Here is a 26,955-nt window from a genome sequence, read left to right as displayed (position 1 = left end):
GGATTAAGAGGCAGCAGGGCGTGTGCATGTGCTAATAAACCCCAAATGTTCTGCACCAAAGTAACCGGAATTGTCTCAAGGAAAGCTAAAATGATGCAAAATTAACATGCTTCTACAGTCCATCCCCCAAATCAGCCCCAGCTTCAACACTGAATCCTCCCGTGCTTTTGCCAAATTGTGACATGTGCCTAGACCTAGATCTATAATTAAGTTCTAGCATCAAAGCTTATGCACTTACTAGCTTCTGACTGTCTTGCAAGGTAGGACCCCTGAAAAGTGCCCCTTGTGTCTTTATATACAGACAGTGCCACTACCACCCATGTTTTAGTACCATAGTCTGAACACGTTGACAATTCAGACTTGATGTATCATAAAGCCAAAATCAGGTCTCTAGGCCATTCAGTAGGGTTAGGATGAACAGTCACACGAAGAAGAAGAAGAAGAAGAAGAGCAAGAAGAGTTTGGATTTGATATCCCGCTTTATCACTACCCAAAGGAGTCTCAAAGCGGCTCCCTTCCTCCCCGACAACAAACACTCTGTGAGGTGAGTGAGACTGAGAGACTTCAGAGAAGTGTGCCTAGCCCAAGGTCACCCAGCAGCTGCATGTGGAGGAGCGGAAACGCGAACCCGGTTCACCAGATTACGAGTCCACCACTCTTAACCATGACACCACACATGATCTGCCAGGCAAAGTAGGGGCGGCTAACTTATTTTGGACTAAGGGCCTCATCAACACAGGACCAACCCATGGACCGCATGCCTAATTTTGAGTGTAAAAGTGATCATGACACATTTTAAATTTTTATGTAAGAAGAACGTATCCTGCTGACATCAAAGGAGGGGAAACGCAAATCAAATTGTGTCTATCTCTCTCTCTCTCACACACACACACACACTCAATATTTTCTTTAAATTTGGAGGGCAAGGCAGAGTAACAAGATACATTTCGGCATAATATCACCAAAGTGAAACTTTGGGAACCAAGAGTACAAAAACTTTAAAAAAGAATGGGGGGGATATAATTTAGCTAAGAGACCACTGCAAGCAGATGGAAACATTAGCAGGATTTCAATAACACTTGTAATGTAACAAATACTATGGGTAATGTGGATTGATTTAAAATATAGACTACGGAATTATATGCAGTTGTAAATGTTGGCAATAGGACCCATGGATGGAAGTCTTGAGATTCAGAGTAATCTCTATGTATGGATATGAATTTGGAATGTTATAAATTTATATCTGGAAAATCAATAAAAGTGATTTCACAAATATATACTTTGGAGGTTGCAAAAACCTTTTGGCACCACATCAGGGAAATCCTCCTCTACCATCGATGGCAACACTTTCAGTTACATTGCAGTCAGCTATTGAGCTGTGCAGGAAACCCACACAGATGAGGCAAGCAAGGACTTGCCCTTCCTTCTTCCTCGTCCACCTTCTCAATGGGGTTCCCCCTCAAGGCACACCCCTCACAGGTGTCTTAATTCACTTCACCCAGCAGCATGCAAACACACACAAAAAGAAGGGCTAGGCCTTTCCGGCCCTTTGTTCACAAAAGGGGGGGGGGAAGCCCCTGAACTTCAACTTGAATGTGTCACGTTATAAACCAGGTGTTCCACCCTAGGCTATCCCATCTTCTCCACGTCCTGTTTCCAAGCGTAAAATGGAGGTGTGTAAATCCCATTAGGCACGGTGTTATTAAAACCATCTGGCTTTGTAGAGCCATCACACACGATGGGCAGCATGTGCCTACGAATGGAGGGCAAAGGAGACAACTGATGGACTGAGAATTAAACAGGTGGATCTCATTCAAGTCAAGTTCTAACTAATACTCCCAAGTGAAGGGCTGGCACACAACTCAGGACAGAGGGGGAAGTGTTACAAGCTCTACACTTCCCTCAAGAGGACACACCTCTGATGAATCAGCCTTCGGTGGCTCCAACCGCTGCATTCCCGGGCTTTCCCCGTTTTTAACTGCTAGTTTCCTAAAATAGCATGTAAGACATAATTACTTCTGAGGTTTCCTGTCAGATCATAAATATATCCCCCAGATAACAGGCATGACCATCCTATAAATTCAGAATCCCTTTGAACACGTTCTCTCGTTTGTGGATGTGTTGGAAGAAGAGTAATCACGCAAGGGAGGCTTCTACAAGCTGGAGGGCCAAGTGATGACTGCAGCTCTCGCTTGCAAAATAGACTAGGATATTAAATCGCTAAGTGGCAACGCAACACCTCCATAGGCTGCTGCTTAGCTGCTGTGGTTTAAGAAAAGGATGAGGATCGCGTGTCTACGAAAAAGGAAAGGGCCCAGCTACCTTTTCTTATACTAATGAAACTGCATCTAGCTGGAATGTAGCCTATTGTATACAGCTAAATGTCACACCAGGGACACGGGTGGCGCTGTGGGTTAAACCACAGAGCCTAGGACTTGCCGATCAGAAGGTCGGCGGTTCACATCCCCGCGACGGGGTGAGCTCCCGTTGCTCGGTCCCAGCTCCTGCCAACCTAGCAGTTCGAAAGCATGTCAAAGTACAAGTAGATAAATAGGTACCGCTCCGGCGGGAAGGTAAACGGTGTTTCCGTGCGCTGCTCTGGTTCGCCAGAAGCAGCTTAGTCATGCTGGCCACATGACCTGGAAGCTGTACACCAGCTCCCTCGGCCAATAAAGTGAGATGAGCGCCGCAACCCCAGAGTTGGTCACAACTGGACCTAATGGTCAGGGGCCCCTTTACCTTTACCTTTAAATGTCACACCCATTATTCTGGCCCCTTTTGCATTTGACCTCGCACACCGTTGGCATGAAGCCCTAGGAGATTGCCAAGGCAGGAATGGGTCCCAAACCCTCTCCTAGACACCCCAGTGATGTTCACAGAAATAGGGGGAAGGGGAGAACTAAGACTCATAAGGTATTTTTTTAAGTGTTGGGCAGTTTAAAGAAGAAAGCAAACTTTGCACAATCGCACACAGCTTCAGCATTTCTAGAAAAACACAAAATAACAACTTTAACAATGGTCCTTTTAATTAGTAAGCGGAAAGGTAAGTAGACATTTGACAAATTCTTTGTGAACTTGGGAAAGTAATGTCGTATTAATCTGCCAATCGGTAGTGTTGGTCTTCCCCCAACACACCCTCTTAAAAATCATACCACCTACACTATGGCATGCAGAAACAGGATAGCTGTTCTAAAGAAGGATAGCTTCTGCTAATTGGCATTGTTAGGTGACACACTTGGTTGTTAAAGCAATCGGTTCTGGAAGCGTGCATCTTTAGAGGGCATCTGGGGCGGCTGGAGTTTTCAGGTTGGCTCTTAGTATCCGAAGCCTAGTCGCTGAAATAGTTGAAGGAGAAGGCTGCTGCGGATATTGCGACAGCCACTGCTATCACCACTCCTAAAAACGACAAAGGAAAGGCAAATTCAGTATGTAAAAAGGAGAACTTGATTGTCAAAAAGCAAGGAGTGGGAAAGAGATTAGCAGAGACACAATGGAAGTCCCTGAAACACAGTACTTGTTCACCAGCAACATTCAAAATATATAAGGGTTCAGATAGCCATTTCCATTCTCTTCAACGATACGCATATTTTCTCAATTCCGTCACAGACAACGCAAAGTATACAAAATCAACATGCCGCACAATTGCACAGATCGACTCCAGGCCCCACCTTGCTTCTGTTTGTTGGATGTAACATGTAGCTGACAAGTCTGTGCACAAAATCTAATTTCACGATTGATACATGACCTTCACCCAGCAAGCTTGAAAGGTGTGAGCATGTGGGGTGCCCCACACTTATGAGGCTGAATATGCAGAGAGGCTGACAGTTTTTACTGCCCCTGTTCAAATAAGGTCTGGAAACAGACTGAGGTTTACCAGATCTCTGCTGGCTAGGTTCAGCTTGCAGATAAAAAGATAGAGAGATAATTGACTGGACCTGGGCTAGATCTGCTCCAAATTTCAGGCACATTAACGTTACCACAAAATGTAGAAACAGGACCTTCAAAGCTGATTCACAGACACTATAAAGGTGTTGACACATATACACATCAATTACACATGACATGGAGCACATTAGGCAAGGCAGGGCAAGTGAAATCCTGTTGCTCCACCGTACATTGCAAAGGCTTTACCAGACATGTGACAATAACACTTCCTCTCTGTGCACTGACTAATCCCAGCCCCTTTCTTCAACTGCCGTTACCTTAGCTCAGGGATCTATCCGAGGCCTCTGACATGCATAACTCATTCTATCCTTTTGCACTCGGAGATTCAGGCATCACAGATATCAACCACAACCACAAAAGACTCAGATAACAGATATCAAGAAAGACAGCAAGTGAGAAAGAATGGAAAAGATGAGAGACCGTAGACTTAATTTGTGTGTTTTTGTTTTGGTTTTTTACTTTCTCTAGTCGCTCCCATATGCCTATAATTTTATTTACACTCTGCTCTAAGGCCAACAGTCAAAAAGCTGTATCAGGGCATTGCCTAGAGTAGTTTGTCCTGTCATCTTGCCCCACGCTTTGAGGAATAGATGCTTGTTCCCTAACTAAAGGGACGCAGGTGGCGCTGTGGTCTAAACCACAGAGCCTAGGGCTTGCTGTTCGGAAGGTCAGCGGTTCGAATCCCCACAACGGGGTGAGCTCCCATTGTTCAGTCCCAGCTCCTGCCCACCTAGCAGTTTGGAAGCACATCAAGCGCAACTAGAGAAATAGGTACCGCTCCAGTGGGAAGGTAAATGGCATTTCCGTGCGCTGCTCTGGTTCGCCATAAGCAGCTTAGTCATGCTGCCCACATGACCCGGAAGCTCTCTGCGGACAAACGCTGGCTCCCTTGGCCTATAGAGTGAGATGAGCGCGCAACCCCAGAGTCTTCCGCGACTGGACCTAATGGTCAGGGGTACCTTTACTGTCAGGGAACTGCCATCGGAGCCAAGAGTGGAGGTAAGGCTCCCCAACGATGCAGGAGAAGGGACCAGCAGGGAGAGAGAGAACACTTCCTTTGGGGAAGGAAATCGGCGTGACACCAGGAAGAAAGGGGAGCAGGGAAGGACTTCGGAGAGATGGTTCCAAGACTCTTCCACAGAGACCAGCGGGGAGAGCCCAGGAACCCCGCTGGCCACGCCCACTCTGCGCAGAAGACTTCCACGCAGGGAAGCTAGGCGGAGACTTGGCGTCAAGCAGCTTTTATGTTGGAAGAAGTTCAGGAAACACCCACTGACGGATTCTGCCAGTGACTGACACAGCCACGGAGAAAGGGCTGTCCAGCCAGGGAAAGGTCTAGCGGGACAACGTTGCCTAGAGCATCAGCTCCCTTACGCACGAGCAACCCCCAATTCCCTTTACATTTACCTTTTACGCTAACTAAAACCACTCCCATTTTACAGTACATTCCCACACATGTCTATTCAGAACTAAGTACTGCCGGTTTCAGTGAAGTTTACTCCCAGGTAAATGGATACAGGATTGCTGCCTTGGCAAATTGTTTTTGTTTTGAAGGAAAGGAAGGAAGGAAATTAAAACAAATGTTCAGGTTAACACAGCAGGCATCTGAATTCTGTTGCTTTCACGAATTGTTATAATTGTGCCCCTGCTGGCATGCAGTATCCTAAAGGGGTGGCTAAGTAAGTGCAAAACACTGGCAAAACAGACTGCGTTTCTGTTCTAGTAGGACCCTGTCATGCCACCCTCAGTTCTTTATACCCAATGAGGCATCACAGATGACCTTTGAAATTGGGAAGCTCAATCTGATGCACTGTAGAGAGAATGCTCATTTGGGACGCCAATATCAACCACAACGACTGCACCTGTTTCTCATTTCCCCCTGGGTTGTATTCGGCTAAATCCTGTTCAGAGGAGAGCTTTTGAAATTAATGAATCTAAATTAGTCATGCAGATAAATGCAATAGGTCTACTCCAAGTAGGACTAGTGTTGAATACCACTCATTGCTTCCATTGGTGCAAGAGCAATTGCTGGAGCCTACCTACCTATATTTTGATGAAGCTTCAACAGAAGCACTTCTTTAGTCAACCGTTTCTCTTGGACAACATCTTGGAATTCCTTCAGGGGGGTTACTTCAACTGGTTTAAGAAAGAAGATACAAAAATGGTCTTTGTGGATTCACCCTAATCCCATTCTCACACACTTGTCTCCCCTCCTTGCCCAGTAACACACAGCCTTGTCCAAACTCTTCAGAAAACTGTAGGATCAGCTGCAAGTAAACATATGCAAAACGCATGTGCGTAATTTAGTCCGAGTACAGAATACCTACAGTCACGGGTCTTACTTACACACACACAACCACTGAAATGAGGCTGAAACCTCATATCTCAGGGTCTAAAAATGCTAGGAAGGCTTTATCTCAACAATAACGCCAGAAGCGACTCAAAAGTGACTCACACCTACACAGCTCTGTAGAGGCCAGAAGACCTATTGCTTGAGTTCATTAGGTCTTCCACTAGATAAGAAAGAATGAGTACAGGAGAAGAGATTACCCTCGCTGAAATCTTATTTGTGTTGATCTGCTCAAGAGGACTTAACCCCTTGATGGTAGCAACAGGGATTTAGCGAAGGAAATTCCTGATGCAAAACGTATTTGCTTATGCTAAAGAATAGAAAAGCATAGCAAATTCCATATCCAAACAAGTTAGGGTTTTGTTTTTGGTTTTTTTTTAGTGCAAGCTAATTTATGGATTATTTATTAATTCCAACTACAAACTTCTAAAGCGAGTCAAGTTAATTTGTTTTAGGGACTGTTAAGAAAGCTGACCAGAGAAGGACAGGAGAGCACTAGAAACAGTGGGTGCGACAGCATAAGGACTGAACTATGGACCCAAAATGGAAAGTTTCAGTGGTGCCTTGGTTTACAACCATAATCCGTTCCAGAGGTCCGTTCGTAAACCAAAACAGGTTGTAACCCAAGGCACGCTTTCGCCAATGGGGCCTCAAAAAAAGGGGGGGGGTCGTAATCCAAAAAAATTATTTGTAAACCAAAAAAATTGGGTAGTAATAAAATGTGCACTTCCAGGTTTGAACTGGTCGCAATCCAAAATGGTCGGAAACTAGGCTGTTCGCAAACCAAGGTACCTCTGTATAAGGTAGTCAACATAATCTATACAGTATTAGAGGGCAGAATCGCCTCGTTTCAAACAACCCAAGTTTCTAGAACTTTTAGCTGTCGTGTTGCCTTTTTCCTTTCCACTGTCCTTGCTTTCATGCCAGGACCATAGCCACAGGCAAGGGCTATTTTCCAAGTTTATACCCTGAATATTCAGTTTTGGTTTTACACAAAGAAAACAAGTCTTTTGCTCTTTTACCAAGTGCCAAACTAGACGTAATGCAGGAGGTTCCTGGCTGGCTCTCCAAAGACAGCTTTCTTGTTCTGATTTGGACTGGGGCTGTAGTGTTTCCCGCCGTGCTGTGGCCCTAATTCAAATACTGCCTAAGTGCAATTAGCTGCAAAAGGAAAAACATACTGCTCAGGTATCATTTTGATTGGGTCTGCAACACTGGAAGCGGAGGAGATCATTCAAAATCCCATGGTGTTGCTTTTAGGAAAAGATAGATGTTGGAAGATTCCACCTGGGACTGTTTGGGCCACATCTAGCTTGGTCTTTACTCAGAAAGGTGAATGAGAAATTCCCAATTTTGGACTGAGTGCAAGGCCTAAGAAGCATTACAAGCTACTTTTTAAAAATAAATGTTATTAAATGTTATTATTTGTGGGGCCTGTAAGACAGAGCTATTCCGCCTGGCCTTCAATTTGAATTAGCCTGATCCTCTATTCTCTATTCCCTTTAGGGACGCGGGTGGCGCTGTGGGTTAAACCACAGAGCCTAGGACTTGCCGAACAGAAGGTCGGCGGTTCGAATCCCCACGACGGGGTGAGCTCCCATTGCTCGGTCCCTGCTCCTGCCAACCTAGCAGTTCAAAAGCACGTCAAAGTGCAAGTAGATAAATAGGTACCGCTCCGGCGGAAAGGTAAATGGCGTTTCCGTGCACTGCTCTGGTTCGCCAGAAGCGGCTTAGTCATGCTGGCCACATGACCCGGTAGCTGTACGCCGGCTCCCTCGGCTAATAAAGCGAGATGAGCGCCGCAACCCCAGAGTCGGTCACGACTGGACCTAATGGTCAGGGGTCCCTTTACCTTTTTACTATTCCCTTTTCCCTTTCCTCTTCTATGAAGAAACCCTTTCTGTGACCCCACATTTAAATTCTTCCCTGGTCTCCTTGCTGGCCCTAGTAGGACCAACTTAGCCAGTTAGCCCTAGTGATCATTCAATGTCTACTGACTGGGTGTGTTTTTTTCTTCCAAAAATGACCCCTGAATTTTTGAATTTTATTGATATTGATGCTGCATTTTATGTTGTATTCTATGCTGTTTTATGCTGTTTTTAAGTCGCATTTTAATCAATGTTTTATATTTATTGTTAGCCGCCCTGAGCCTGGTTTTTAAACCAGGAAGGGCAGAGTATAAATAAAAATTATTATTATTATTATTATTATTATTATTATTATTATTATTATTATCTTGTAGGTATTCTCTTACATTTTATGTTTAAAGTTTGGTTGTTTTGTACTGACCTTTGGCAGACCCCGCCACACCACTAGGCCCCACTACCATGTTTCCAATAATGCCACCCTTTAGACCAATATGGGTGAAAGTGAATAGCCTAAACCCAACATTCCCTCTTGCTTGGACGTCACTTGTTGAGGCTCAGGTTTGAGGCAGAAAACATTTTAGGAGCCAGTGTTAAGCTCTGCTTGTTCCACAGGTTGAACCTCTCAGTAATTCCTGGCAAAGCGTAATCCGCCTCTTAACTTAGTGGCTATATTTACCCATATTCATTTCCTCAGCTGTCTGCAAATCCTCTGGTTGAACAGCTTGATCCAGCATCTCAAGGAAGCGCTCTTGGATTTCCCTGGCTGTCTCGTCTCCAAACTTATAGTCGCACAGCAACATGCTGGACCCAACGATGGGAGCAAACACTCTGCAAGGCAAGGTGTGGTACTCCCTTTCAGAATCTAAAACAGAAATATAAAATAAAATATTATTAATAAAATATTGAACACCACTAAGGGACATTGTGACTACTAGTATATACTCCAGTGTTTATGTGTTCAGGCAGCATCAGTGCTATGTCTGTATAGGTGTGTCACATGCCCTAATTACGCAATCTCAATTTTATATTAATTTAACCTGCACTGCAGGTGCTGCAAGAAGCATATGGATTACTTGGTGAGGTATCAAATCTGAAAAATGAAACATACAATATAACAATGTCACCAACTCGCATCTTTCCATAGCACTGGTGTTGACACGGAATGCATGTCTGAAAGCTCTGTTGAGGAGTTATCTGGCAGAAGGGAGCGACTAGCAGCGGTGTCAGCATGGCTGTGCCAAGGGGATCTCAAGTCTGCTATCCTGTGCCACAGATACTGATCACTCAGACAGCCCACAAACATGGAGGAAAATATACCGTATTTTTCGCTCTATAAGACGCACCAGACCATAAGACGCACCTAGTTTTTGGAGGAGGAAAACAAGAAAAAAAAATATTCTGAATCTCAGAAGCCAGAACAACAAGAGGGATCACTGCGCAGCGAAAGCAGCAATCCCTCTTGCTGTTCTGGCTTCTGGGATCGCTGCGCAGCCCGCATTCGCTCCATAAGATGCACACACATTTCCCCTTACTTTTTAGGAGGGAAAAAGTGAGTTTTATAGAGCAAAAAATATGGTGATTTCTCAGTAAAGCTGTTCAAATTCTCTTCCAAGGCTGTAAGCCTGCTGAAGGCACTGCCTGGTCTTCTAAGCTGGATTTATTCCAGGGGTGGGGAAGAAGGATTTTATATATTAGATTGTAGCCAACCAAGTTCCACTCAAAGTAGAAGCAATGAGATGAATGGACCAGTCCATTCATTTCAATGGCTCTGCTCCTAACTTTTGATACCAAGGTCAAATGATGTGCTGGAGAAGCAGTTTGCTGAGGAAGGTGGGAAGCTGCCACCAAAAATTTAACCGGGATGTTTTACTTGCTCTCCTGTATTGGGGGGGAGAAATGTCCCAAATGTCTCCCCCCTCCTGCCCCCTGTTGCTCTCCAATTCGTTTTTACTGCAGTAAACTGACAACGATTATCCGCTATTGCAGTCTGGGAAGTTTGGCTAATGAATGACAAAAAGCAAACTTGAGGGCACAGAATGCTTGGAAGAAGAAGGGGAAATGAGCCTAAACTATTTGTTTTAACTCTAAAAAGCAAACTCAGTTGGCCCATAATATGCAAAAGCATGCACATATGTAGACAAACTATGCCACCTAAAGAGGCAATTGAAAATTGCAGGCAATTAATAATATTGCCGTTTCAATGGTGCAGTGACATCTAGGCCATGCATCAGATTGTGCTGCAAGCAGTTAAGTTTGCATTCATTGCCCTCCCCCCCTCAAAAAAAAAGCAATGGGGAGAAACTAGTTTGAATAATTTGCTCGGGAAAAAAACCTAGTTATTGTTAGAGTAGTATAAGCAGCTTTCACATGCATTGGCCTGGAAACAATGCCTTATGAGGAACGGCTAAGGGAGCTGGGCATGTTTAGCCTGGAGAAGAGGAGGTTAAGGGGTGATATGATAGCCATGTTCAAATATATAAAAGGATGTCACACAGAGGAGGGAGAAAGGTTGTTTTCTGCTGCTCCAGAGAAGCGGACACGGAGCAATGGTTCCAAACTACAAGAAAGAAGATTCCACCTAAACATTAGGAAGAACTTCCTGACAGTAAGAGCTGTTCGACAGTGGAATTTGCTGCCAAGGAGTGAGGTGGAGTCTCCTTCTTTGGAGGTCTTTAAGCAGAGGCTTGATAACCATATGTCAGGAGTGCTCTGATGGTGTTTCCTGCTTGGCAGGGGGTTGGACTCGATGGCCCTTGTGGTCTCTTCCAACTCTATGATTCTATGATTCAGTACTCAGACACATGGACTTACATGACTCCAGCCTTGTTTTCACTAATAAATAAACACGTCCTCCTATTCCTTAGAAGGAATTCATTTTTAAAATCCAAATTCAAAAGCAATTTTTTAAAAAAACTAGATATAGTCGTACAATTCCTTCCGCCCGCTCTTACTTTTCTTTCCTGGTGTTTCATTTAGAAGCAGATCTTCAAATAACATTTCACAACGATCAGAGAGAGTGTTTATTATATCTCTCTTCAAGGCCTGCAAAGGCAAGAACAAAAAGATACAAAGACATTCCAGCGTTTGAAGCCTCTTTCCACTGGGCAACAACTCTGGGAGGTATTAAAGGTTAAACAAGCAATATGTGAAAGCTCAGTCTGCTTTCAGGGCTGGGTAGCTGGTCCAGTTTTGGGCGAAGGGCCAAAGAATGGGTAATATAGTCCTGAGATTGCATCTTCTAGAATGCCAAAGAATCCCAGAAGTGAGAATGGCAGCTGCTGAACATGTTGCAAATGCTACCTGCTTATGGTTCCTTCAACGGAAGAAAACTGTGGCTTCTGACAGAGCAGGAAGGCAGATACTGCAAGTACAGTGGTGCCTCGCAAGACGAAAAGAATCCGTTCCGCGAGTCTCTTCGTCTTGCGGTTTTTTCGTCTTGCGAAGCAAGCCCATTAGCGGCTTAGCGGATTAGCGCTATTAGCGGCTTAGCAGGGTTAGCGGATCAGCTGATAAGCGGCTTAGCGGCTTAGCGGATCAGCTGATAAGTGGCTTAGTGGCTTGGGAAAAAGGGGGGGGAGGAAAAAAACCCCGCAGGAACTCGCAAGACATTTTCGTCTTGCGAAGCAAGCCCATAGGAAATTCGTTTTGCGAAGCACCTCCAAAACGGAAAACCCTTTCGTCTAGCGGGTTTTCCGTCTTGCGAGGCATTCGTCTTGCAGGGCACCACTGTAAATGGAAGCATCCTTAGCATCCTGTTGCAGGGGCTGGAGACAAAGAGGCTGGAGGCTCCTGCTCTGGCTATATTTCCCTTTATCCCAGACCCATGTGAGATATGGGATGCCCTTCTGAGACATACAGAAACCCAGGAGAGGACAGCCAAACCCTGGACTCCCAAGGTGGAATGCTAATGCAATTCATTAGCTGTGGAGAATCAAATGCATCTTTACAGGGGCATGACACGTATATGGAATTGTGATTTAAATGTTTTTCAGTTACTGTTGAAACTCAGAAGGAAATCAATAGATGAGAAGTTACTATATTTACTGTCTGATCAGAGTAGGTATGCCACGTTCAGAACAGTAAAATTCATAATGGCTGTTTTGACAAAAACTGCTAAAAATCTGAATGAACGTAGGTACGGATATACTTGTGAAACTCCTAGCTAGGAATTTCCCTTCTGAACTCTATGTAACTGTATACTATACCGTTCCATTAGGTTCATTTGTATGCTATTGTTCTTTTAGTTTTTACAAATTTATAGGAAACTAAACAGTCTGAGGACCTTTATGCTGAAATTGTATGATGGCAGGTTTCTGAAAACACAACAAAATCTGCTTGCTTGCTAAAATATCTGGGATGAAAGAATTAAGACCAAATCCTTCAGTAGACTGAAGGGCAGCAAAAGTACCTTAACAGCATCTTTAACTCTGGGCTTGTTATTATGGATGTAAGCTTTGCATTTTAAAGCACCTTTAAGATTTATGGAGCCGCTGCATATCTGGACTGTTGCTGTGGATCTGGTGTTTGAACTACGTGACTGAAAGAGAAAACATAAAGAAGTCTCAAGAACAAATTTCTCGGCCACTTTTACATTTCCAGAGTTTACAGTTTTAAAATTCTCCGGCTGTTTTATATGTGCTATGGTCTGTTCTCATCAAAATATATTTAACCCGACCTTTTGCAACGTTAAAACATGGAGCTCTCTAGTATTCACATTGTGGGCTTACTCCCTTTCCCCTCTGTACAAGAAGATGTTACTATCATTCTGAAAGTACTATTGATCAGCATTTGGGGCAAGGGAAATCAAGAAGGGATCAGCCTACATCAGGCTTCTTCAACCTCAGCCCTCCAGATGTTTTGAGACTACAATTCCCATCATCCTTGATCACTGGTCCTGCTAGCTAGGGATCATGGGAGTTGTAGGCCAAAAAACATTGTAGGCCAAGGTTGAGGAAGCCTGGCCTACATGAACAACAGTTTTCACCAGCAGTATAAATTAAGATTTTAACACTCCTGATTTCAGCTTCAGTCTCAGTTGAAAAACAGCTTGCCAAAATTAGATGCTCTGCTGTCACAGCCATGTTAATCTTTTGAGGATTAGCATCAAGCCATCTGTACAGACCCCAACTGATTTGACTTGCAACTTCATCTCTATAGGTCGGCAACCTACAACAACCTTTAGAGTAAGATTTACACCCTACAGTTTACCACAACTTCCATCATCCATAGTCAGTCAGGGATGATGTTTAGTCCAACAACATCTGGGAACCCAAGGTTGAGAAAGGCTGGTTTAGACTATTAATACCAAACACTTGAAAAGCACTTTTAGTGCTCATCCCTGATGCTGAGAGATAGTAGCTATAAAGTGTTATGTGCTATATTCTGCATCTCTGCTGGAAATTCCACAATTTAGGTAGGGAGTGGGAGACTTCAACAGGGGACTTCCCAGCTTCCATCTCTTATAGCTGCTAAGCTCCCAAACATCAAGCTCAAACAAGAATCCAGTGGGAATTTAAATCAGCATGGAAGAAAAGGAAGTGACCTTCTCCTATGGAGATATTCCGTAGGCCTTTACTGTTTGCCCCATGGAAGAGAGGCAGAGGCCAACAAACAGTAGATTACATAAGGCCATCAAGTGAATTCATAGAACTAAACCATGGACTTTTCACATCACTCTCTTTTTACCATTGCAGTGGTGAATTTACTTACCAATTGCATTAAAACCCGAACATCAAGGCTCTGAGTAGCTGATGGCGTGTTTCCTCTTGCAGACTTTTTCTGTAAAGATAATTGAAACACAGAAAATGGCAGAGAAAATATTTCACGTGTTGCATATCCAAAGACAGAATTTGTGTGTTGTGAATTTTACAAGATAAATGTTGGATACGTTTTTTTTCCGAAAACGTTGCACGTTTTCTCCTAACAGTCTTTAATTCTGCATTTGTGTGGAAGAACAAACAAAACTGCAAATTCTATCCTTGGGCTCAGCCCTCAGCAGTCAAGGCTACAAAGCACTATGGTGGTCACTCAGGACTTTGGGAAGCCCTATACGCAAAATACATTTCACGATATAAAGCCCCAAAACATTAGGTATCCAGTTTCAGAAAATAAACACATAGACTAGGTACATCAAACTGGTGGTGAAAGAATGACCAATGCATGGAGATGCAGAATACCTTGCTGTAAAAAAGAAGTCGGATAGGAAAGAGGGCTTTTTCATTTCTTTTTAAAGACACACAAAATATAAATTGCCACAATCACAATGATCCCGAATTTCTCATCCTAGTGGGATACTCTTTTCCTCCACAGGACGCTGTCTCATACCAGATCAGACCACAAATCCATCTAACTCAGAACTGTCTACACTAACTACTGTGGCTTTCCAGGATTTCGGACAGGGGTCTCTCCCAGCTCTACCTGGAAATGTCAGAGAGCAAAGAGGGGATCTTCTGCATGAAAAGCATGCAGGCTACTACTGAGCGATTGCCCTTGACTCTGGGAGCAGGTGAACATTCTGAAAGGAGGAACACAGTTTACCAGTTACCAAGTATAAAGGTAAAAGGTAAAGGATCCCTGGATGGTTAAGTCCAGTCAAAGGTGACTATGGGGTTGTGGTGCTCATCTCGCTTTCAGGCCGAGGGAGCCGGCATTTGTCCACAGACAGCTTTCTGGGTCATGTGGCCAGCAGGACTAAACCACTTCTGGCGCAACAGAACACCGTGACGGAAACCAGAGCACACCGAAACACTGTTTTATTTCCCGCTGCAGCGGCACCTATTTAACTACTTGAACTGGCATGCTTTCGAACTGCTAGGATGGCAGGAGCTGGGACAGAGCAACGGGAGCTCACCCCATCGTGGGGATTCAAACCGCTGACCTTCTGATCAGTGTATAAAGTTCTTCTGGTCAACTGGCAAATCATTATGCATGGTTTGCTTACTACCATGTGGACAGTTAAAACACTGCTTGATCAGAAGAGACACATGGCTTCAGTATTTGAGACTCATTTGGCCACCTTTCCTGCAATAGCACCATTATCTACAAAATAAAGGTGTACTTATCAAGTCAAGCTATGCTAAACTGACCACTGAAAACACATACCTCTCTAAACATTGTGACCTACGCCAGCATTAAGACTCCGTTGCTCAGCACTTACCTGCCCTTCCAGTAAGTCAGCATCTTCCTCTCTAACTTGACCATTGATCAGAAATACAGCTTCCTCTATCTGTTTGGCCCATCGTGCTAATCCATTCTTTAAAGCAGAAACAAAAGAAAAGGAGGCATGTTGCATTGCTGAACAATCCATGACTTTAATGTTCAGCCCAGTACATCTTTATTTACATGTGATCATCATGGAAGCCTGAACAATAGAGGGCTGTTCAATCATCAGACACCCTAAACTTAAAAAAAATCACATTTGTATCCTGCCATTCCTCCAAGGCAGGGGTGGTGAACCTTTGATCCTCCAGATATTGCTGAACTAGAACTCCCATCAGCTCCAGCTAGCATGACAATGGTAAAGGCTGATGGGAGTTGTAGTTCAACAACATGTAAAGGCCAAATGCTCTCCACCCTTGCTCCAATGAGTTCAGAACAGTTTAAGAAGGGCTGCATAACGGCTGATCACAGCCCACTTTTTATTTTAGATTCCAAAATATAGTTAAGACATATCATATGTAAACGCATCTTATACCAGCACCTTAACATAGTCTCTAAAGAAGGGCCATCACATTCATAATGCGCTGTGTGAAGAAGTATTTTTTAAATCTGTCCTGAATCTTCCAAGTGGCTTAATGGGCAGAGTACAGAAGCTGTCCAGGCTCAGAAAGCAGCAAGGAAAGGCGGAATCCAACAGCCAATATATAAATACACATTAACTTAAAACATTATGATTTATTAAAATTGTATACCACCCCTTATCTATAGATCTCAGGGCAGTTCACAGCATAAATATAAAATATAAATATTAGCTTAAACGGACAAGATGTAAGTCATGCATAGCAAATGTTCTGTTACCCTTGTGTTTTTCTCTAAGTCATGGCTGGCCAAGGTCACTGGTAGTGGGATGTGTATATTAGCATTAATTGTGCATTCCAAAGATAGCCATGACGTGGCAAGGCCATGCTGATATTTCCAGTCTGCCGGCTTGGCTGTGCTCTAAATGAGGGAACAGAAGGAGAGGAGAGGCTAAATTATTAAGGCAATAATTCAATGTTTCTTGCAGAGTCTGAACAATCTACATATGCTTACCCACATATATGTCCAGAAGGGATTCACTCTAGATTAACATGCACAGAATTGCAGCCTAAGGCAGTGTTACCGCTGCATCTGAAGTTAAATGCTTCATGCAAGCTGCTAAGAACTGCAAGAGAGAGACCGGCCCATTCCACCAAGAAAATGTATTCAGCAGGCTCTCTTGAAGTGCATGAGTTAGTTTACTGAGTACAGCTTGAGGGATTCCTCCAATCATTTGAAGTGGGGCTTGCAAAACAGTTCCCTGCCAAATTAGGCCTAAAGTTAACAACATCGCCTCCTACAAGCAAACACAACTTACCTTTGGATCTTGTACATCATAAGTGCGGCAAAGCATTCGTTCCAAATTGAGGAATAATAACCAAGTGTGCTTGAAGGATGTTATTTAAAAAGCACTTGTAAAAAGAAGTCATTTTCCAACCGTTCCTTTATGTCATGCCAATGTCTTTATTCCCAGCTGTGGCTAAACACTCGCTAACTTTGCAGCAGTAGGAGAATAACCATGTATTCTAAGCAGTAACTTGGAAGTAGCAGGATGTGTGGCAAACTTTATGCAATTATCCAAATACTTAAGGAGATGCCACGTTGATCAGAGAAGGGTCCTACTACATTTAAAGCACCCAGCCCTGTAATCCAGAAAAACCCAATAGAGCCATGTTAAATAATTTGTTCCATTTGCTTTTCATAATCAGCAACTAGATCCAGCAGACAGAACTGTCCAAACCACCGCTTCTCCCAGCTAAGCCTGCTGACTGCTTGGGTGGAAGGGCCGTTGGCCGTTTACACCAGTTGCAGCCAGTCAAAAGTCCCAGAATGGGTTTTTGGACACACTGGGTTTTTCTAAGAGAGGGACTGGTTGGTCCAGGAGCTGTTAAATTGCAATCCGATTTCACTGCCATCACATAACATCACGGGGCCTGATCTGGGCATGATCACCACACCATCTCCAAGCTAGCACAATTATCTGCTTCCCCCCAACCTTTCGCCCCAGCTGCTATGCGCGACAGGGCTGCAGATGTGGCAGTGGCACAGGGGGCAGGGAAGCAAGATAGACTGTGAGGCTGAAATCCAAACCTATCGTCTTTCTTTCAATCTTCTCATAGTGCGTAGCTCACAATGTGAGCATCAAGTTAAGCCCAAAAATCCATCTGTATCTACAAATGCATAATGTTGGTGAACCTCGGTGTTAGTTTCCTTTGCAGCTATTGATCGTGTGCTGAGTGGTAGCACTGGCTTTGGCACACAGCATGACCAAGAACCGGATCGTCGCACAATCCTATGCAGGTTTACTCAGAAGCAAGTTGAACTGTGTTTCAATGCAGCTTAGGAGTAATTGTGCATAAGACTGTAGCATGAGCTATCTAACTGAGGCAGATCAGAGCACAGATAATCAAATCTATTTTACACATTAAAATGAAGGTCCTAATTTTAATGTAAAAAAAAAAAAAAGGATACTTCTTTGTAGCGGGGCAAAGATGAAGAGCCACTCTGTCAGACACATCTTCTTCTGAGATGTTCCACAACCTCTTTCTAGCTACAGATTTTTCTACTGAAAACACAAGCTTGGAGAGAATTAAGAAGAGAATTAAGATTGGTTTCTAGTTCTCATTAAAAAAGAAACAGAAAGAGTACAGGCAAGCACCCCACATACGCACAACTGTGCAACTGCTTTTACGCAGGTCACCACGAAATACCATACTGGCCTGAATATAAGCCACATTTCCCCCCCCAATTCCAACCATGAAATGTTAAAGTGTGGCTTATATTCGCACAAGGCAAACAGCGGCAGGAGCTCTGAAAAGCGGTGGCTGCCCCCACACAGTCCTCTGTCCTCTCCCTGGCTGACAACGCAGCGTGGCTCGCTCCCCAACTCGCCCAGTATGCAGCCAGGAGCAGCGAGGAATGCAGCGGCTTATATTCAGGTATTTTTTCTTTCCGCCCCCCTCCAATTTTAAAGGTGCGGCTTATATTCGGGTGCTGCTTATATTGGGGCCAATACGGTAAATAAACTGACATTCCCTTGCTCGGGGCTGTTGTGTAAGGGAGGTGAGGTGGCCTTCAAACGACTGAACTCTACCGACTGAACTTTCCCACTCTTCCACACAAACCTGCTTGGTTGTTAAGACCTTAAGGGGAAGCCTGTCTCTCTGCTCTGCTAGCGGCAGAGGCTTGTATAGAGGGCCTTTTTGGTGGCTCTGGAACTCCCTTCCCAAAATTCATTTTGCCTTCTAAGTAGAGACTTTTTATCTCGTTGGTTTGTAGGGCTTTTGATTCGTTTTATGGGCTGCTGCTCTGTTTTACTGTTCTATTTTATCAGATTTCATTTGTTATTTTATTAAATGCATTGTTGTATGCTAGTACTGTATGTTGATTATAGCGTTTCCACACACACATAACGGTTGTAAGCCACTTTGGTCACTATGCTTAAGAAAACAATGAAGGCTAGCTGCTATTCAAGTAGTATTTTCTAGGACAGGAGTGGTGCACCAGTGTCCTTTCAGGCATTGCTGGACCACAGTCAGCTGGCTGAGGCAGATGAGAGTTGAAGTGCAACAATATCTGGAGGGTAACAGATTTCCCACCCCGGTCCAGAGGGATGCTAGGGGTATTATCCTTTACCTTCCTTAAGGTATTTTGGATTTCTTTTGCCAGCTCTGGAGCTGCAACAGTAAAGACACCAAGGACTAGCAATCCCCCAGGAAGCATTCGTGACACCTACAAAGTCAGACAAACACAAATGATGTCACCGTTATTCAACTGACAATTTCTGGCCATGTATAACATACATTTCAATGACTGATGGGAGTTAAAACTGTGGCAGCAATCACGGTAGAAAAACAGAGCAGATAAAAATCAGCATGCCTGTGACATCTGCCAAGCCCATGAACACAACATCTACAGGACATTAATTCAGGAATGGGCAACATAAGGTCTATTGGTAGTGACCTCCTTTTGCTATTCAAGGGGTACTGCCTCTGATCTGCGCAGTTACAAGGAACAGACCCTAATTCCAATACAATAATCAAGCAAAACTATACAAGCTATAGGGATCTTGTCAATATGTCTGTGATTCTTCAATTATATATATTCTTTCCATTTTCATTACTCACAGTATTCTGTCAAACTTCCACATTCTTAAGCAGTATATTAAATACCACAACACACTCTAATATGGCACAGCACCTAGCAACCGGGGCTTGAAACAGGGAAACCCAGTTTCAAATTGCTCCTCAGGGTGGCCTCAGATAAATCACAACCTCTCCCCATTACCTATGTAGGAGGGTGGGCTACAAGTTTAACAAACTAACAAAGAAATATTCTTCCAGGATCTCTTGATAAAGGGCAGTATATATATTGAATAAATCATCATCATCTTCGTCTTATTATATTACAGACATTGCCCATGCCTTCCTTAAGATAATAATGCAAGTAAAAACATACTTGCAATGGCCTTCCAATTTATGAACTATTCCAGTGATCATGGGGAACACCTTTTCTATGCAATATATAGGTTATGATTGTTTGAAAATTGGGACCAAAAGTACAGTTAAGGCCACATCAGAAGTCAAAACAGACAGGAGGATGCCAGGATATGAAGTATCAGGAGTCAGCTAAGTTTACAGCTATCACAGGTGTGCATAGCATTCTAAAATTTGTGAAGGTTTACAGTTTCAGACTATAAACTACAAGAACACAGTACTTAGGAGTAGCTTAGAAACCAATTATCAAAGTGAAATAGCATTACAAGAAAAACAGCACTTTTCAGAGTGAAAGCAACTGCAACAACTGAATGTTTATGACCTGATTGGCGTGTGCTGCGATCCATTCTTCATCAATATTAGACAAATCTGAACGACGACTTGTATTGCTTTTACTTTCCTCCTCTTTTGGAGGTGTTCGAATGGCTAGGACAACATAGTCTCTTTGCTGGGAACACTAGAAATAGGGAAGGAAGGAAGTAGCTTTGGAGAGAGAAAAGAATCCAAGTTCAACCCTTCAGCACTTTTACAACTGTTCATCTACCATAACACGTGTGTATATATGTATACACACAAGGAGTGTTTCAATAAGGCTAAAATCAATGCATTTCAGTGTGCCTAATTTAGTCACTTCATAAGCTCAAACTGTGAGTAGTTTCCATAATGAAACCCCTCCCCAAAACTTAGTCCCTCTCTGGGAAACATAATAGCAGCTAACAGTATATCAATTTTAACACAAGATTTGGCAGAAAATAACTTGGTTTTCAAAGTAATCCTTCTAAAATGTAAGAATAATATAATAAACCTCAAATAACCTTATTGGTTACTGTTCTGCAACAACTGACATAAGACAGCCCTTCTAAACTACTATTCTCCGACATTTCAAGAAGAGATCAGTCTCAAAGTAAATCAGTGTGGAACAGCTCCAAAAGAGCAGAAACCAGCAGGAAATTCCTCTGTGTGGACTCCATGGGGCATGTACAGAAGAGACCCTCCTGCTGGATTGTGCTTTTAAGATGCAACCCAAAACATACTTACCAACAAACAAGGATAAATTTATATCTGTGTAAACAGTAATAGAATCAAACTATTAATCACCAGCTGGAAACACACAATTGTAACTTAAGGAGTAATCACTTGGTTTTAAAGCATCTATGTGGGGTTATTTGTCTGTCTATCCCTTTGGTTGGTAGTAAGTCGTGGGCAACATACAGCAGCAGCGAACAAATTTGACATGTGATGATGATGACAGTAAAACTCTATGAGCATTTATTCAGAGAAGAGGCTTCCACCACAATGATACAGAAAGCAGGTTGGGTGGATAAGGTCCCACTCCACACACACACACACACACACACACACACACACACAGCACACTTACCTGCCCTACCAAGAGGCCAGTGTGAAGGGCTTGCGAGTTGGTGGTGAGCTCCGACAGATACTGCCCAACCGCTTCTTCCACAAAGTAGCTCCTTCCCATTATTGCAAATGTACCAAAGCTGAGTCAGCAGCTGGCAAATGAGCAAAACACCGGAAATTAAAGGACGAAAAGAGAAGCAAAGCAGGTTTCTACTCTGAGAAAGCACATATGCTCAGAATAAGCCTTTGGTTGATCTGATTTACATCCTTCTTGCTGTTTAGTTGTTTAGTCGTGTCCGACTCTTCGTGACCCCATGGACCAGAGCACGCCAGGCACTCCTGTCTTCCACTGCCTCCTGCAATTTGGTCAAACTCATCCTGGTAGCTTCGAGAACACTGTCCAACCATCTCATCCTCTGTCGTCCCCTTCTATGTCCTTTTAAAATGTGTTTTTTTGGGTTGGTGGGGCTATTGGGTTGCTGTTTTTCTTTTTATTATGCATTTTGTATTTTTTATGTATTATTTATTTTAAGTATTAATATATATATATATATATATATATACACACACACACACACACTATATTATATTATATTATATTATATTATATTATATTAATATGTATTAATGTATTTTTAATCTTTGTTGGAAGCCACCCAGAGTGGCTGGGGAAACCCAGCTAGATGGGTGGGGTACAAATAATAAATTATTATTATTATTACTATTATTATTTTGTGGTTTTATATATTGATTTTATTCTGAGAACCCCGGGTATAGGCAGGTATATAAATTCAATAAATTATAATAAGCCACATTCCACCAGAAAGGGCAGAGCTCGGTGCAGACTCACCGCCCGCGTTGACCTTTTCCCTCACACCTCCGCCAGGCTTCCCCAACCATAGCTGTCCACGTTTCCCTTTTCTTGCGAGGAATCCTATTCGGAATAAGGGAATTTCCCTTAAAAAGGGGGGAAAGTTGACAGCTATGTCCCCAACCTGGCGCCCTCCAAGTGTGTTTATGCTGCGACTCCCACCATCCCTGGCTATTCTAGTTCCCTTCCAAGATATCTTAAGTGGCACCGACATTTCTTTCTTTCTGAGGAAAGATTCCCAGGTAAGGCAGCCCGTGCCTCTCACCTGCCCGCGTCCCACCGTCCAACTTCTTCGCCACACACTGAGGTGTCACACGGTCCGTCATCTTGAGGCGCCGCCGCCGCCGCTCTCCTGACAGCCGGGACGCCTTTCAGTGACGCACGAAGACTCGACACGCGCATAAGGGGAAAAAAGCTGCGCTCCGCACCCGACATATTGAGTGTGGCGGAAATAAGGCTAGAGAGCCAACCACCCCTCCTCCTTTTTGTGTCTTCGTGATTCCTTTCTACTGCTTGCTTCTGCCACCTTTAATCCACTCACCTATTTTTAAAAAAATCGTTTGATCGTTTGCTTCTGGTGTTTCAATAAAAGGAAGGAAACTTGCCACACCCGATATGGCGGACACTCCGCTCCTAAGTGCCTTTGAACTTCGGGCGGAGTTTCAATCTCTATATTTCACCATAGAAATAAACAGGGTATTTTTCTCCAGGCAGCCTTTGAGCAACCACAGAAGTTAAACAAAGACAGACAACTCCATTTTTCTGGAGCCCAAACTACAAAGGTGCTCTTGACGCCTTTTTCTAGGCTTGACGCTTTTAATGTTCGATGCATTACTGTATTTTGATATTTTGTTGGAAGCCGTCCGGAGTGGCTGGGGAAGCCCAGCCAGATGGGCGGGTATAACTAATAAATTATTATTATTATTATTACTACAAAAAAGATGGAGCTTATGACTGCTGCACCAGCGTGCAGTCACAAGTTATGGCATTATATTGGCGTTGCAGGGATGCTTAGACAGATGTGCATGGAAGTTCACGTTACAAATGTGTGTTGCGTGGTATGCATTATGTTTAAAAGCTGTAGAGGGGTGTTCTCTGTCAGCTTTCCTGTAACAGGACATCCTTTCTAAGGAGACTTGCCTAAGCCAGAAAATCTTTTAGAAGCAAAATATTCTGGTCCTGGAAGCTAGGGCTATTATGGGAGCTGCAGTCCTATAAAACAACTGGAGACCCAAATTGGAGAAACACAGAGGGACGTTCCCGCGCTTTTCATTCATTGATTCATTCATTTATTCATTACATATTATTCATTTTCATTCATTCATTCATTCATTCATTCATTTACTTACATATTTATTTACCCGGAAGCAACGGTGACGGAGGCACGTCTGCCTTTCTATCTCTGTGTTCTAGAGCTGCTCCGGAAGCCGGCGCCTACCTTTGCGCGTGCGCAGAAGCCGACCTTCCTCTCCCTCCCCCCCCCCATCGCGTCTTGCGCCCGCCCTCCCCGACCCGCCACTCAACCCTTTTCCCAGCCCCTCACGGGCCGGAAGTAAAGGCGCGCGCGGGGGGTTGTGGGTTGGAGGGTGTCGTCGTTTCCGCCGTTGTCGCCGCCGCCGCCGAGCTCCTTCCCTCAGGTATCCCGCCCAAGATGGCGGCGGTGCTGCAGCAGGTCCTGGAGCGGGCCGAAGTGGCCAAGCTGCCCAAGTCGGCGCAGGGGAAGCTGGAGCGGTTCCTGGCCGACCAGCAGAGCGAGATCGAGGCGCTCCGCACCCGGCACGAGCGCTACAAAGTGGACAGCGGTGAGTGGAAGCCGAGGAGGGCAGGGCGGGAAGCGGCCCGAGGGACCCGGACTGGTTCATGCGAGGGAGGCGGGTGGTTGTTGTTGCTTTTAAGGTTAAAGGAGGTGGGATTCAGACGGGGCGGATTATGCAATCCTTTTCTTCCATAATAATAATGGCAGAAAAGGACTGCAACAAAATAATGCGAGTTTAATATTATTGTTGTTGTTTAGTCGTTTGGTCGTGTCCGACTCTTCGTGACTCCATGGACCAGAGTTATTAATATTAAGTAAACTCTTAATAATTACAGTTACAGATAGGTAGCCGTGTTGGTCTGCCATAGTCAAAACAAAATTTTTTTTTTCCTTCCAGTAGCACCTTAAAGACCAACTAAGTTAGTTCTTGGTATGAGCTTTCGTGTGCATGCACACTTCTTCAGATACACTGAAACAGAACTTCAGATACACTGAAACAGAACAGAAACACTGTTTCAGTGTATCTGAAGAAGTGTGCATGCACACGAAAGCTCATACCAAGAACTAACTTAGTTGGTCTTTAAGGTGCTACTGGAAGGAAAAAATTTTTTTTGTCTTAATAATTATTTATTGTTTACACGCCACCACTCTCTGGGCTGCTTCCAACAAACTGGATCTACGATTCTGTGAATTAGATCTCTCTCTGTGTGTGGCAGAAAAGGACTGCATATAAACAATAAAGAATTATTATAATGCAAGTTTAATGTTATTATTATTAATTAAACTCATAATAATTATTTATTGTTTACATGCCACCACTCTCTGGGCTGCTTCCAACAAACTAAAGCACAATAAGACATCAAATTGGATGAGGGTCCACGGGTTGAGATTTCCGCACTGCATGGCGTCGGTCTAGATGGCCCTTGGGGTTCCTTCCAACTAGATCTACTATTCTGTGAATTAGAACTGTGCTTGTGTGTGTGTGTGTGAGAGAGAGAGAGAGAGAGAGAGAGAGAAATATATGAAAACCATACCATACAAATGCAAATACAACAATAAAAACAGCTTGCCATAATAATAATAATAATGGCAGCAGTGGCAGGAAAGAACTGCATATAAACAATACATTATTATTATTATTATTATTATTCAAGTTTAATATTTTTATTATTAATTAAACTCATATTATTATTTATTGTTTAAATGCCACCACTCTGGGCGGCTTCCAACAAATTAAAGCACAGTAAGACATCAAACATGAAACAGAGAAAAACCACAGCCAATAAAAACATGGGGAATCATCTATTTAAAACACACACACACACACACGTACTCCTAAGTGGTGCAGCAATAATACTGCTAGCACATTTGCAAAGCTAAGCAGGGACATGTATGGTTTCAAATTGGATGAGGGATCACGTGTTGAGATTTCCACACTGCATGGGGTCAGACTAAATGGCCCTTGGGGTTCCTCCCAACTAGATCTACTTTTCTGTGAATTAGAACTGTGCTTGTGTGTGTGTGTGTGAGAGAGAGAGAGAGAGAAATCTATGAAAACCATACAAATGCAAACACAACAATAAAAACAGCATGCCACACTCCCCCAAAAGCATAGGTGTTCCAGGCATTTGTCTATGCCAGTATGGGCTAAGAGAGCAGAGCATCAAGGTGTTAGAGGCTGCAGTTAGCACCCAAGATGCTTGGGGTTTTATTTTTCTTTCTAAATTGTTCCTGTTGAGAATCTGTTCACATTTAGGAAACAAGTCGTGGAAGGTGCAATTATGACTCTTGCTCACCTGGAAGTAAGCCCCATTGACTTACCACTGAGCAGATGTGGTTAATGTTCAGAGCCTTAATTTTCTGGAAATGGGCTATAGAAAAAATCCGAGGTACTTGTGAACCGGATCAATATAAAAGTAAAGCTGCTATTTACTTTAAGTGTTGGAATTTTGGGTACTTGTGCTTAGGGCAGCGTGTTTTGTATAACAGAAATGTCTAGGGTGGTATGAGATTTTAATTCCTGGGTGCATTTTATGACATGTAGACTAGTCTACAGCTCTAGGGAAACAGGTACTATTACTATTTTCTATTAATTTTATGTACCACCCTTCATCTAAAGATTGCAGAGTGGTTTACAACATAACACAAAATACGTAACATGATTAACAGTAACAAAATCCCCCACACATACATTCATGTTTAAAAGGACATGGATTGGACTGTGAGGAAGATAGGCGATAGGTGACCTAGTATCACTTTAGAACAGCCTTCCCCAGCTTGGTGCTCTCCAGGTGTTTTGGATACAATTCCCATCTTCCCTGATAATTGTCCATTCTTATTGGGGCTGATGAGAATTGTGGTCCAAAAAAATCTGAGACTGATAAATAGAGTATTTTGGATTAAAAATTGTGTGCTTTTCACAAGGATTGCTGCAACTTTACATAATTGTGAATGGCACACTTTGACTTGAATAGCTCTGAGGAAGGGCAAAATTTGAACTTGTGCTAATGCATGTTTTGCAGAGCAACAATATTTTGAAGTAGAGAAACGACTTGCTCAGAGTCAGGAAAGACTCGTGAATGAGACACAGGAGTGTCAGAATCTCCGACAGGAAGTCAGCAAACTCAGTAAGTATTACTATGTATTAAGGTGATCAGTAAATACTGTTAGTTGTATTTATTTTGTGATTTTTCCAAAATATGTCTTGAAACAACTAAAGGTTATTCAGTTTTTCAGTGAAAAATTGATTTGTTTGATGACAGAAGAATTACATTCTGTGATAAAGGTAAACATTATTTTGTTACTTACCTGGAAAGGTGAATGGCATTTCCGTGCACTGCTCTGGTTCGCCAGAAGCGGCTTAGTCATGCTGGCCACATGACCCGGAAGCTGTACACCGGCTCCCTGGGCCAATAAAGTGAGATGAACGCCACAACCCCAAAGTCGTTCACGACTGGACCTAATGGTCAGGGGTCCCTTTACCTGTTCTATAGGGTTAATCACAATGGAGAAGAATCTCATAACAGAGGTGGACATGCTGAGAATTCTACATTCTTTCTTGTCTACTAGACACA

General features: G+C 43.3%; 2 protein-coding genes across 6 annotated transcripts in view; one reads left to right on the top strand and one right to left on the bottom strand.

Moving 5' to 3' along the window:
- Positions 1-3,005: 3,005 nt before the first annotated feature.
- ODR4 (odr-4 GPCR localization factor homolog) lies at positions 3,006-22,512 on the bottom strand. Of its 4 annotated transcripts, XM_083620109.1 has the most exons (14): positions 22,391-22,512; positions 21,277-21,406; positions 20,218-20,352; positions 19,036-19,131; positions 17,872-17,978; positions 16,718-16,754; positions 16,180-16,320; positions 15,320-15,415; positions 13,873-13,941; positions 12,572-12,700; positions 11,115-11,205; positions 8,840-9,025; positions 5,989-6,081; positions 3,006-3,396 (listed from the first exon to the last, which is right to left on the bottom strand). In XM_083620109.1, exons 2-14 carry the CDS (start codon positions 21,373-21,375, stop codon positions 3,329-3,331), a joined length of 1,347 nt encoding a protein of 448 aa, XP_083476235.1. In that variant the 5' UTR covers positions 21,376-21,406; positions 22,391-22,512; the 3' UTR covers positions 3,006-3,328. The 4 variants fall into 4 exon arrangements, with proteins under 4 accessions (XP_083476235.1, XP_083476236.1, XP_083476238.1 ...); XM_083620110.1 differs by lacking the exon at positions 20,218-20,352; XM_083620112.1 differs by lacking the exon at positions 22,391-22,512 and having other exon boundaries at positions 20,218-20,378.
- A 1,050-nt stretch (positions 22,513-23,562) lies between these two features.
- TPR (translocated promoter region, nuclear basket protein) overlaps positions 23,563-26,955 on the top strand; it is a 61,230-nt gene continuing 57,837 nt past the window's right edge. For both annotated transcript variants that reach the window (XM_083620080.1, XM_083620079.1), the window contains exons 1-2: positions 23,563-23,927; positions 26,404-26,508. In XM_083620080.1, the coding sequence (XP_083476206.1) occupies positions 23,777-23,927; positions 26,404-26,508 (256 nt within the window). In that variant the 5' untranslated portion in view covers positions 23,563-23,776. The remainder of the gene's footprint in view (positions 23,928-26,403; positions 26,509-26,955) is intronic.

The sequence above is a fragment of the Podarcis filfolensis genome (assembly GCF_964270895.1).
Source record: "Podarcis filfolensis genome assembly, chromosome: 6".
In the NCBI taxonomy this organism is placed as follows: Eukaryota; Metazoa; Chordata; class Lepidosauria; order Squamata; family Lacertidae; genus Podarcis; species Podarcis filfolensis.
Note: the sequence above shows the minus strand (reverse complement) of the source record. Positions and strands in the feature narration are given on the sequence as shown.

What these genes read in the sequence shown, in the direction of transcription:
- ODR4 (XM_083620109.1), bottom strand. Translation starts at nt 21,375, where the DNA reads ATGGGAAGGAGCTACTTTGTGGAAGAAGCGGTTGGGCAGTATCTGTCG. An exon ending in ATGATGTACAAGATCCAAAG is followed by an intron (nt 16,321 to 16,717) that starts GTAAGTTGTGTT and finishes TCCCTCATTTAG; the next exon opens with AGCACAGCCAAGCCGGCAGA. An exon ending in GAAGCTTCATCAAAATATAG is followed by an intron (nt 3,397 to 5,988) that starts GTAGGTAGGCTC and finishes TGTCGTTTTTAG; the next exon opens with GAGTGGTGATAGCAGTGGCT.